Here is a 12,827-nt window from a genome sequence, read left to right as displayed (position 1 = left end):
CAGGTCTTCCATCAACAAAAGGAAGTTTAATCTTTTACAAGATCCAGGTTACTGCCTTCTCTTTATTTTGTATTTGTTCACATGATGGGACATCAATGGCAATGACTCACCATTTATTGACATCTTTAACTGCCATTGAGAAGATGATATTGAGTTACTTTCTTGAATTCCTACAATCTATATGATGTAGATGGGAGATGGGAATTCCAGGATATTGACTTTATGGCAATATAATTCCAGTTCAGGAAGATATATGTGACTTGAAGGGAAGCATGCAGGTGGTGGAACTCTCCAGGAAACACTAAAGATGATGTTTCCTTTTCTGTTGATCAATACCATTTTGAGCATCGTTTGTGAAAAAAGTTTTAAATTATATGTGTGCCTTTTCCTTACCATCACCTTTTTGGCTGAAATCCTATTCTGTGTTGCCCACCAGATTCCACAGGATCCATACAGCACAGATCCATCCCATGCAGAACAACAAGAGATTTCAACTCTTTGTCTTAGTCCCTCAGAGGAAGCGCTAATTGCTAGTACAAATAAGAACCAATTGTACAGCATCACATTATCTTCTGCAGAAATAAGTAAGGTGAGAACTGCCTTGAGCATTTTAGGAATTAGCATGTTTAGCATGAAATGAAAACTTAATAAACAGAAACATTCCAATAACAAACAGGTTAAATAAGTGGGCAAAAAGTCAGCAAATGGGATATGATGTGTGAAAATGCAAAGTCATTCATTTTGGAAGAACAAGATGTTATTTAAATGAAGAAAAACTGCATAAAGCTGCACCACAAAGGGGCTTGAAGGTACTTGTGCATGTAACACAGAAAGCTAGCACACAGGTGCAGCAGGTAATCAGGAAGGCTAATGGAATGTTGGCCCTTATGTCAAGAGGGTTGGAGTATAAAAGTAGAGAAAAAGTTAGGGCTGCAGATGTTGGAGATCAGAGTCAAAAGTGTGCTGCTGGAAAAGCACAGCAGGTCAGGCAGCATCCGAGGAACAGGAGAATCGATGTTTTGGGCAAGGACCCTTCATCAGGAATTAGGCTACTGAGCCAAGGGGGTGGAGAGATAAATGGCAGGGGGGATAGGTCTGACGGGAAGAAGCTGAGAGTGCGATAGGTGGCTGGAGGTGGGGGTAATGGTGATGGAGGACGGTGGAGCGGATAGGTGGGAAGGAAAGTGGATACGTAGGACAGGTCATCAGGGTAGTGCTGAGATGGAAGGTTGGAACTACATAATGTAGGGGGAGGGGAAGTGAGGAAACTAGTGAATTTCCACATTATGCCATTTAGTTGAAGGTTCCAAAGCCGGAAAATGAGATGATCTTCCTCCAGGCATTGGGTGGTTAGCGTGTGGCAATGGAGGAGCCCAGGACCTGTATGTCCTTGGTGGAGTGGGAGGGGGATTTGAAATGTTTGGCCACGAGGTGGTCAGGTTGATTGGTGCGGGTGTCTTATGAAATGAAGAGTAGGGAAGTCTAACCACAACTGTACAAAGTGTCGGTGACACCACATCTGGAGTAATGTGAAGAGGTTTTCTCCCCCTGTTTAATGAAATATATCATTTCATTGGATGCAGTTCAGCTAAGATTCACTAAGATGATCCTTGATGTGGAAAGATTGTTGTATGAGCACATGCTGAACAGGTTAGACTCTACTCACTGGAGTTTGGATGAATGAGAGATGATCTCATTGAAACATACAGGATTCTTGACAGGATAAATGCTGAGAGGATGTTTCCCCTCATGGGGGAGTCTAGGACCAGAGGGCATGGTCTCAGAATAGAGGGGTGCCAATTTTTAAGACTGAGATGAGGAAGAATTTCTTTGCTCAGTGGGTTGTGTGACTTTTGAGAGAGCTATGGGGGAAGATTTCTTGTATATGTTTAAGGCTGAGATAGATTCTTGATCTTGATCGTAGGCGAATCAAGGCTTATTGGGAAATGGCATGAAAATGGATCTGAGAAATGTTAGATCAGCCATGATTCTATTGAGTAGCAGAGCAGGGTTGAGGTGCCAATGTCCTACTCCTATTCCTTTTCTTATGATCTTGCTGTCCTATAAACCTGGAGCAGAAATCAAGATTAAATTTACAATAAACCACAGGCCTTTGTTCAATATTTGCAAGATTGTATAATAGACCACAATCTTTTGACTTGATAGTTGTAACATAGATCAGCATTGGAGTATATTAACTGGAGGCAGTGACATAGTGGTGAGTAATTCTAAAACACAGGCTCATGTTCTAGAGTGTCAGTGTTAGTAATGCAATTAAGGGTCAATCAAAATGGCTCCACAGTTAATTAAAAATATATTAGTCATTTTTCAAGACTAAGTTTCTTGTTGGTTGTGGGTGATTGCACCTCCCCTTTTTAACTTACTTGGAAAATCTTTTGTTGTGTTTTTTTTGCACTTCAGCCCCAAGCTCCTGAACTTTAGGTATCTAATGCAGAGGGGTGTATGCAAGTCAGAAGACCTCCTCATGGGTCTGCTCTTAGGCTTGACCAAATTGGCTATTAACAGATCCAGGCAGTGGGCTGTGGAGGGGGTCTGACTGTCTAGCCATCTTCTGTGCCAACATTCATTCCCAGTTGTCCTTGAAGATGGACACCAATGATGTTGATGCCTTTAGAGCGAGGTGGGCACTGCAAGGTGGATAACAATCCTTTATCTCCCTCTCCAACTCTGTTTTGATGTGGTCCCTCCCCACTCTCCATATCCCCGTCTCACTTTTGGTAGTTGGCTTTGCCTATAATGCTTTGCACAAACACTTCTAATTGGCGATGGTTACTCGTTAAAAACAACAAAAAAGTCCAGTGATATGGTGATGGGAAAATTGTTTGGTTGTGTGTGATAACATCTTTGGATGTAAAAAAAGAAAAGAGTGAGGCTCTTATTTTTTGTTGACAATTACCCTTTCTTTTTAGTTATTTATCCTGGAACTGCTTTCCTAACAATAGTGTCTGTATATCTATGTGTCAAATGTTGCAGCTTTTCAGGAATATGAATCAATATCATTCTCAAGAGCGATTAGGGATGATGGCCAAATACCATGAGTGAATTAAAAACAAAATTAAAACAAAAACAGAAATTGCTGGAGAAACTCAGCAGATCTGACATAATCTGTAGAGAGAAAACATTTTGAGTCTAGTAACCATTCTTCAGGACAAATTCACAAAAATTAAGTTCTACCTGAAAATTTAGTTCTGCATTATATCTTGTCTTATTCAAGCTACAGTGATACTTGACTGTGTATTTAATCCATTGTTTTGCATACCTTCAGATCTATTTTGTCTTTTTTTAACAGAATGAGCTGACACATTTTGAATTTCTCTGTCAATCGTTCCACTCCAATGTCATCACAGGCTTGGATATCTGCATTCGAAAACCCCTTGTTGCCACCAGTTCGGTAGATAGATCAATACGCTTATGGAACTATGAGACGAAGTATGGATTGCAGCTCTTTTAAATCTGTATAATGAGAAATATGCAAAAATGACAAAGTATTTTTTTCTATTAGCAGAGTGCATAGTGCTAAACTGCATTGTGAGAATCCCATGTTAGGATGTATTCTAGACCAGTCAATTAAATAAACAAGATTATTTAAATTTTCTACTTCACAATTTGCAGGTCTTTTGTCTTTAGGACTTGAGTAAATATTTCTTCCAAACCCCTTTTGTCTTCTGTTATTCCAACGTTTTAAACTTCCACATTTCTCAGTTCTGCTGAGCAATGTACACCCAAAATGTTGAGACCATTAGACATAGGAGTGAAGTAAGGCCATTTGACCCATCAAATCCACTCTGCCATTTAATCATAGCTGATGGGTGTTTCAATTCTACTTTCCTGCACTCTCCCCATAGCCCTTAATTTGATCGATCTCCGCCTTGAAGACACCCAACGTCCCAGCCTCCACTGATTAGATTCCCTACAGTGTGGAAACAGGCCCTTTGGCCCAACAAGTCCACACCGACCCTCCAAAGTGTAACCCAACCCCCCTCTGACTAATGTACCTAACAACTATGGACAATTTAGCATGGCCAATTCACCTGACCTGCACATCTTTGGAATGTGGGAGGAAACCTACATGGATACGGGGAGAATGTTGAATTGAACCTGGCTCCCTGGTGCTGTGAGGAAGCAGTGCTAACCACTGCGCCACCATGTTGCCCCTATTGTTTTGGATTCTGATTGGCATGCTGAGTATTTCAGCTCCCAGCATTTAGTGTTTTTTTTAATTGAAGACAATGAATTAGCCATGATTACTACTGATATTTACAACACCGAAAGACAATGAGCTCTCAAATCTAAGAATGTAGCAACAATTTACTAAGTAAATATTTTGCAGTAATTTGAAGTCTGTCCCATATGTTGAGGTCTAACTTTGTGAGTTGAATGGTCAAATGTCATAATGTATTGGAATATTAATATTTTAATGTACAATATGTAAGGGCACAGATGTTCTGCCTCAGGTATCTTAAAACTCTTCATATGTTGTTGAGAGGTCACCAACCTCTCTGCCAATGTCTATGAAACTCAATTCAATGTCAAGAACAACATGCCATCATTCTTGAAAGTACCATGCACTTCAGGTGGAATAGTAACCTGAATGGCTTCAAACATTGATTTTAAATCTCTTTTAATTTCAGTCTTGGTCCCTACATTTCCCATATCTCCCATTTTCCACATTTTCTCTAGTTTCTGCCTTTCTCAGCTATTTATGTCTCAACAAATGAATAAAAAGCAGGAGGAGGCCATTCTGTTACTTTAGACAAATCTGTGATTTAATAAGTTGTGATAAAAGGTGTATTATACCATATATTATTGACATTTAGTATTTGGATTTTAAAATAGAGACAGATGAATTTTGGACATTGCTGTAAAGGCTTTTTAAAAAAAAATATCATGTCAGAAAGTCATTTCGAACAGTGACCTAGATACATCATTTACAAGAATGCAAGTGGATAAGTACCCAGCTGGACACCTGTGGTGTTAGAGTTTATGCTAAATTTATGTGAAAACTGATCAGGGCCATTAGTTTTGTCTTGATTTGACCATAATGGGAGTTATGTACAGCCCTCCCAGCAGTGGTCAGGACCATGGGCACAAGATGTACCAGGAAATAGATAGGGCATGTCAGAAAGGCAAGGTCTTGGTGATCATAGGAGACTTCAATATGCAAATGGTCTGAGTGGATCCAAAGAAAGGGAATCCATGGAATGCTTACAGGATGGCTTTTTGGAACAGCGTGTGATGGAGCCAACAAGGGAGCAGGTTATTCTGGACTTAGTGCTATATAATGAACCAGACTTTATAAAAGATCTTAAAGTAAGGGAACACTTAGGAGGCAGCAATCATAATGTGGTAGAGTTGTCTGCAGTTTGAAGGAGAGAAGGCAAAATTGGATGTAATGGTGTTCTAGTTAAATGAAATTATTACAGGGGCATGAGAGAGGAACTGATGAAAATCAACTGGAAGCAGAGTCTAGTGAGGAAGACAGGAGAGCAACAATGGCAGGAGTTTCTGCGTGTGATTGAGAACACAGTACTGAGGTTCAAAGAAAAGATAGATTATCTGGGGTGGGGGAGATTAGACAGCCATGGCTGACAAAAGAAGTCAGGAAATATATCAAAGAAAAGGAGAAGGCCTATAAAGTGGCTAAGAACACTGGGAACAGAAGATTGGGAAGACTACAAAAACAAACAGAGGATAACAATGAGAGAAATAATGAAGGAGAGGATCAAATATGAAGGTAAACTAGCTAGCAATATAAGAAATGACAGTAAAAGTTTCTTTCCATATATAAGAAACAAACAAGAGGCAAAAGTATAAATTGGACCGTTCCAAATTGATGCAGGAAGACGAGTGATGGGAGATAAGGAAATAGCTGAAGAACTTTGTGTCAATCTTCACAGTGGAAGACATGAGAGTAATAGCCCAAGAATTAAGGAGAGCCGGGGACAGAGTTGAGTATGATAGCCATTACAAAAGAGAAAAAGCTAGAAAAAAATCAAAGGTCTAAAAATTGATAAATCTTATGGCCCCGATGGGCTACATCCTAGAGTTCTGGGGGAGGTGGCTGAGGAAATAGTGGAGACTTACAGGAGTTAGGTCTGAAGGCTGATAAGTCCCCGGGGCCTGATGGTCTACATCCCAGGGTACTGAAGGAGGTGGCTCGAGAAATCGTGGATGCGTTGATGATTATTTTCCAGAGTTCGATAGATTCAGGATCAGTTCCTGCGGATTGGAGGGTGGCTAATGTTGTATCTGTTTAAGAAAGGAGCGAGAGAGAAAGCAGGAAATTATAAACCAGTTAGTCTGACCTCAGTGGTGGGAAAGATGCTGGAGTCAATTATAAAGGATGAAATTATGACACATCTGGATAACAGTAACAGGATAAGTCAGAGTCAGCATGGATTTATGAAGGGAAAATCATGCTTGACTAATCTTATGGAAAGTTTTGAGGATGTAACTCTGAAGATGGACGAGGGAGATCCAGTGGGTGTAGTGTACCTGGACTTTCAGAAAGCCTTTGATAAAGTTCCACATAGGAGGTTAGTGAGCAAAATTAGGGTGCATGGTATTGGGGGCAAAGTACTGACTTGGATTGAAAATTGGTTGGCTGACAGGAAGCAAAGAGTAGTGATAAATGGCTCCCTTTCAGAATGGCAGGCGGTGACCAGTGGGGTACCTCAGGGATCAGTGCTGGAATATAATGATATAGAAGATGGTATTAATAGTAACATTAGCAAATTTGCTGATGATACTAAGATGGGTGGCAGGGTAAAATGTGAGGAGGATGTTAGGAGATTACAGGGTGACCTGGACTGGTTAGGCGAGTGAACAGATGCATGGCAGATGCAGTTTAATGTGGATAAATGTATGGTTATCCACTTTGGTGGCAACTACAGGAAGGCAGATTACTACCTAAATGGAGTCAAGTTAGGTAAAGGGGTAGTACAGAGAGATCTGGGTGTTCTTGTACACCAGTCAATGAAGGCAAGCATGCAGGTACAGCAGGTAGTGAAGAAAGCTAATAGCATGCTGGCCTTCATAACAAGAGGGATTGAGTATAGAAGCAAAGAGGTTCTTCTGCAGTTGTACAGGGCCCAGATGAGACCGCATCTGGAATATTGTGTGCAGTTCTGGTTTCCCAAATTTGAGGAAAGACATTCTGGCTATTGAGGGAGTACAGTGTAGGACCATGAGGTCAATTCCTGGAATGGCAGGATTATCTTATGTTGAAAGATTGGAGCGACTGGGCTTGTATACCCTTGAGTTTAGAAGACTGAGAGGGGATCTGATTGAGAAGTATAAGATTATTAAAGGATTGGACACTCTGGAGGCAGAAAACATGTTTCCACTGATGGGTGAGTCCCGAACCAGAGGACACAGCTTAAAAATAAGGGGTAGGCCATTTAGGACAGAGATGAGGAGAAACTTCTTCACCCAGAGAGTGGTGGGTCTGTGGAATGCTCTGCCCCAGAAGGCAATGGAGGCCCAGTCTCTGGATTCATTTAAGAAAGAGTTGGATAGAGCTCTCAAGGATAGTGTAATCAAAGGTTATGGAGATAAGGCAGGAACAGGATACTGATTGAGAATGATCAGCCATGATCATAATGAATGGTAGTGCAGGCTCGAAGGGTAGAATGGCCTACTCCTGCACCTATTGTCTATTGTCTATTGTCATTGGTTGTGATCTTTCAAAAATCACTGGAGTCAGGAAAGTCCCAGATGATTGGAAAATTGCTTTGTAACCCCTTTGTTCAAGAAAGGATCAAGACAAAAGATGGAAAATTATAGGCCAATTAGTCTAACCTCGGTTTTCGGTAAAATTCTAGAATCCAATCGTTAAGGATGAGATTTCTAAATTCTTTGAAGTGCAGGGTCAGATTAGAACAAATCAGTATGGATTTAGTAAGGGGAGGTGTGCCTGACAAACCTGTTAGAATTATTTGAAGATGTATTAAGATCATAAGACCATAAGACATAGGAGTGGAAGTAAGGCCATTCGGCTCATCGAGTCCACTCCGCCATTTAATCATGGCTGACGGGCATTTCAACTCCACTTACCCGCATTCTCCCCGTAGCCCTTAATTCCTTGTGACATCAAGAATTTATCAGTCTCTGCCTTGAAGACATTTAGCGTCCCGGCCTCCACCACACTCAGTGGCAATGAATTCCACAGGCCCACCACTCTCTGGCTGAAGAAATGTCTCCACATTTCTGTTCTGAATTGACCCCCTCTAATTCACAGGCTGTGCCCACGGGTCCTAGTCTCCTCGCCTAACGGAAACAATTTCTTAGCGTCTACCCTTTCCAAGCCAAGTATTATCTTGTAAGTTTCTATTAGATCTCCCCTTAACCTTCTAAACTCCAATGAGTACAATCCCAGGATCCTCAGCCGTTCCTCGTATGTTAGACTTACCATTCCAGGGATCATCCGTGTGAATTTCCGCTGGACGTGCTCCAGTGTCAGTATGTCCCTCCTGAGGTGTGGGGCCCAAAACTGGACACAGTACTCCAAATGGGACCTAACCAGAGCCTTATAAAGTCTCAGTAGCACATCGCTGCTTTTATATTCCATCCCTCTTGAGATAAATGACAACATTGCATTCGCTTTCTTAATCACGGATTCAACCTGCATGTTTACCTTTAGAGAATCCTCAACTAGCACTCCCAGATCCCTTTGTACTTTGGCTTTATGAGTTTTCTCACCGTTTAGAAAGTAGTCCATGCTTGTATTCTTTTTTCCAAAGTGCAAGACCTCACATTTGCTCACATTGAACTTCATCAGTCATTTCCTGGACCACTCTCCCAAACTGTCTAGATCCTTCTGCAGCCTCCCCACTTCCTCAGTACTACCTGCCTGTCCACCTATCTTTGTATCATCAGCAAACTTCGCTAGAATGCCCCCAGTGCCTTCATCTAGATCATTAATATATAACGTGAACGGCTGCGGCCCCAACACTGAACCCTGTGGGACTCCACTTGTTACCGGCTGCCATTCCAAAAAAGAACCTCTTATCCCAACTCTCTGCCTTCTGTCAGACAGCCAATCCAAAGTAGGTTAGACCAGGGAAACCCAGTGGTTGTTATCTATCTAGACTTCCAAAAGGCCTTCGAGAAGGGCCCTCACGGGAGGCTGCTAAGTAAGTGAGGGCCCAGGGTGTTCAGGGTGAGCTACTGGCATGGATTGAGGATTAGCTGTCTGACAGAAGGCAGAAAGTTGGGAAAAAAGGTTCTTTTTCAGAATAGCAGCTGGTGACAAGTGGTGTCCCACAGGGTTCAGCTGCAGCTGTTTACTTTATACATTAATGATCTGGATGAAGGGACTGGGGGCATTCCGATGAAGTTCGCCGAAGATACGAAGTTAGGCGGATAGGCAGGTAGTACTGAGGAAGTGGGGAGGTCATAGAAAGATTTAGACAACTTAGAAGAGTGGTCCAGGAAATGGCTGATGAAATTCAACATGAGCAAATGAGAGTTCTTGCACTTTGGAAAAAAGAATACAGGCATGGACTATTTTCTAAACGGTAAGAAAATTCATAAAGTCCAAGTACAAAGGGACCTGGGAGTGCTAGTCCAGGATTCACTAAAGGTTTACTTGCAAGGTGAGTCCATGGTTAAGAAAGCAAGTGTAATGTTGTCATTTATCTCAAGAAGGTTGGAACATAAAAGCAGTGATGTGCTTCCGAGACTTTATAAAGCTCTAGTTAGGCCCCATTTAGAATATTGTGTCCAATTTTGGGCCTCACACCTCAGGAAGGACATACTGGCACTGGAGTGTGTCCAGTGGAGATTCACACAGATGATCCCTCAAATGGTTTGCCTAACATACAAACAATGGCTGAGGATCCTGGGATTGCATTCATTAGAGTTTAGAAGGTTGAAGGAAAATCTAATAGAAACTTACAAGATAATGCATGGCTTAGGAAAGGTGGATGCTAGGAATTTGTTTCCATTACATGGGGAGTCTGGGATCCATTGGCAGGGCCTTTGAATTAAGGGGATCAATTTAGAATGGAAATGAGAAGACATTTCTTTAGTCAGAGAGTGGAGGACCTGTGGAATTCATTGCCACAGAGTGCAGTGCAGGCCAGGACGTTAAATATCTTCAAGGCAGAGATCAATAAATTCTTGATCTTACAAGGAATTAAGGGGCCATGGAGAGAGTGTGGGTTAGTGGAGTTTAGTGGCTATGATTAAATGCCATAGTGCACTTGATAAGCCGAATGGCCTTATTTCCATTGTTATGTCTTATGGTCTCATGGACTTTGGTACGTTTATGGTGTGGAAGCTAGTAGGAGAACCAAGTTGCCAGTTCAAAGGAGCCAGTCATGCTAACAAAGTGATTTTGGTTAGTGAAACTTCCAAACTGGAAGAGTTTGTATAGTATCCTTTAAGCTGTTATAATTCAAAAGCAGTTTCGACTATCAGAATTGAATAAGGGTCAGGCGATTCAAAAGAGAACTGTAAAACTGTCTCGGCAGTCCAATGAAAAGGAATTGAGAAGATTCAGTGAAGTGATGAATTAAAGAGTTGAGATAATAGTGTTATTCTTCTGTGATTAAATATCTGCCAAAGATAGTGTTCGGGAACAGGTTGACACGAAGTGTTTACTGTTTCTGTTAAGATAGAACATAGAACTTAGAACAGTACAGCACAGAACAGGCCCTTCAGCCCATGATGTTGTGCCGACCACTGATCCTCATGTATGCACCCTCAAATTTCTGTGACTAAGATCGAATTGTCTTGTATAAACTAATGTTTAAACATTTTCCATCTAGTGAGTATGTGCCAGTGACCAACCACCATAATTGTCAACTGCAAAAAATAAAGATCTGATCTATCATGTAGACTTCATTCTAGATTCCCCACAGTGTGGAAACAGGCCATTTGGCCCAACAAGTCCACACCAACCCACCCAGGCTTATTTCCCCAAGTCCTGACTATTGCACTCAACACTATGGGCATTTTAGCATGTCCGATTTATCTAACCTGCACATTTTTGGACTGTGGCAGGAAATCAGAGTGAACCCACACAGACACAGGGAGAATGTGCAAATTCTGCACAGACCGGCACCTAAGGATGGAATTGAACACAGGTCCCTGGTGCTGTGAGGCAGCATTGCTAACTGCTGAGGCATCACGCTGCTCCTTGGATTCTAGGATCTGATTTGTTCAATGTTGCCATCAGTTGGCTTTTGCTGAATTTAAAATCACTGAATTTAAGAGAGATTTGTGTCTTTTTTAAAAAACAAATTGAGTATACTGAGGTACTAAACATAAAGCAGGAGTGTTGTAGGGAGGATTATTTGATGGTCATTTTAGAATTTCAAAATGACTTGAATGTTGCTAAGACCTTTCAGGGGATAGAAGACATAACATTGGATATTTGAAATCGTTAAGGTTAGTTGCAAGGCTAAACTAAGACAGTTAGCAGACAAAGTGAAAAAAGGATCATGTAAACATGAGATGCTTACAACAATTGCTCAGCATTTGGCATTAAAATGGAGGGAAATTTGAATTTAACATGTCATTGCTAAAATTAGTTAAGATTCATCAAAAAATTGAAAGACTTGGGAGTAAAGAAAGAAAAAGAGTATTTGAAATAAAAAAAAATTCAATTGAAGAATGAGGAAAGAATAAAGAAAAAAATAGAAAGAGGAGAGAAAGGAAAATACAGGGAAATTGAATTTTAAAAACTTGAACTCCAAGAGATAAGAAAATCAGACATGACTTGACTGACAAAAAGCTCAGGAAGAGATTGTAACTCAAAGGATAATTCTGATTCCAGTGAGAGATTTGATTTAATTCAAAATATATGTTTGGGGTGTAAATTTTCTGAGGATTAAGTTGAAAGACATTTTACCTCATTTAAAAAGGTAATGTTTTGACCTTAACATTCTAGTGTTTTGATAGGTGCAGCTATGAATGTGTATGCACTTTGTCAGAAGAGCAATATAGATGCTATGAAACTGTTGAACAAGTAATACTCAAAGCTTATTGTTTTAGATTTATGACTTTAAGAAAGAAACATAACTAGGTATTTGTAGAATATGTAAGGGAAAGAAAAGATCTGTGATCAGTGGTTTCAAATACTGAGTTTAGAGAAAAAAATTGTGAACATGAGGGAAATCGTGATTCTACAAGAATTTTGGAATAGTATTCTAATAAACCTTAACACTTATTTAGATAAGCATCAAATATCAAAAATCTGAGATGCAGCCATTCTGACAGATACCTGTGATATCTCAGACAGATACATGTGGGAAAATAGTCAGATGGGAATCCACAACACAGTTGGAGAAACAGAAAAACCGGGGATCCAAAAAAGTATTTGTTTTAAGGAATAAACAGAAGGACAATTGAAAAGGAGCAAGTCTGGAACTTAAGAGTCATATGAAGAATATTACATGTTTCCATTGTAACAAGAATCGAAATATGAAAGCTGATTATTATCATTTAAGTTAGATTAATTGTAATAGTAGTATGCTTTAGGAATCCTCAGAAATGCTGGCATCAAGAAAGGAAATGGATATTAAAACTGTAGCTATAGTACAAGCGGAGCATATTTCATTAGGGTCTACTAGCAAGGGAGAAATAATACAGGATGGACAAGAACATTTATTCTTGATCATTGATAAAGGTAATCAGACCATTGAAGGTTTGTTTTGAATATTTTATGGAGAGAGAAGGAAGATTTTCTTGTTTTTCTAATAAAGGAGATAAACCATAAAGATATTGAGAGACACGATACTGACTGATGATACAATTCGTCTTCCAGATGGGCTAATAAAAGAGAACATATAAATTGGAAG

General features: G+C 40.3%; 1 protein-coding gene across 1 annotated transcript in view; it reads left to right on the top strand.

Annotated features, from left to right (window-relative positions):
- cfap57 (cilia and flagella associated protein 57) overlaps positions 1 to 12,827 on the top strand; it is an 85,102-nt gene that overhangs the window by 15,064 nt on the left and 57,211 nt on the right. The window contains exons 5-6 of the mRNA XM_060829916.1: positions 437 to 589; positions 3,311 to 3,450. Coding sequence (XP_060685899.1) covers positions 437 to 589; positions 3,311 to 3,450 — 293 coding nt within the window. The remainder of the gene's footprint in view (positions 1 to 436; positions 590 to 3,310; positions 3,451 to 12,827) is intronic.

The sequence above is a fragment of the Hemiscyllium ocellatum genome, chromosome 9 (assembly GCF_020745735.1).
Source record: "Hemiscyllium ocellatum isolate sHemOce1 chromosome 9, sHemOce1.pat.X.cur, whole genome shotgun sequence".
NCBI classification, from domain to species: Eukaryota; Metazoa; Chordata; class Chondrichthyes; order Orectolobiformes; family Hemiscylliidae; genus Hemiscyllium; species Hemiscyllium ocellatum.
Note: the sequence above shows the minus strand (reverse complement) of the source record. Positions and strands in the feature narration are given on the sequence as shown.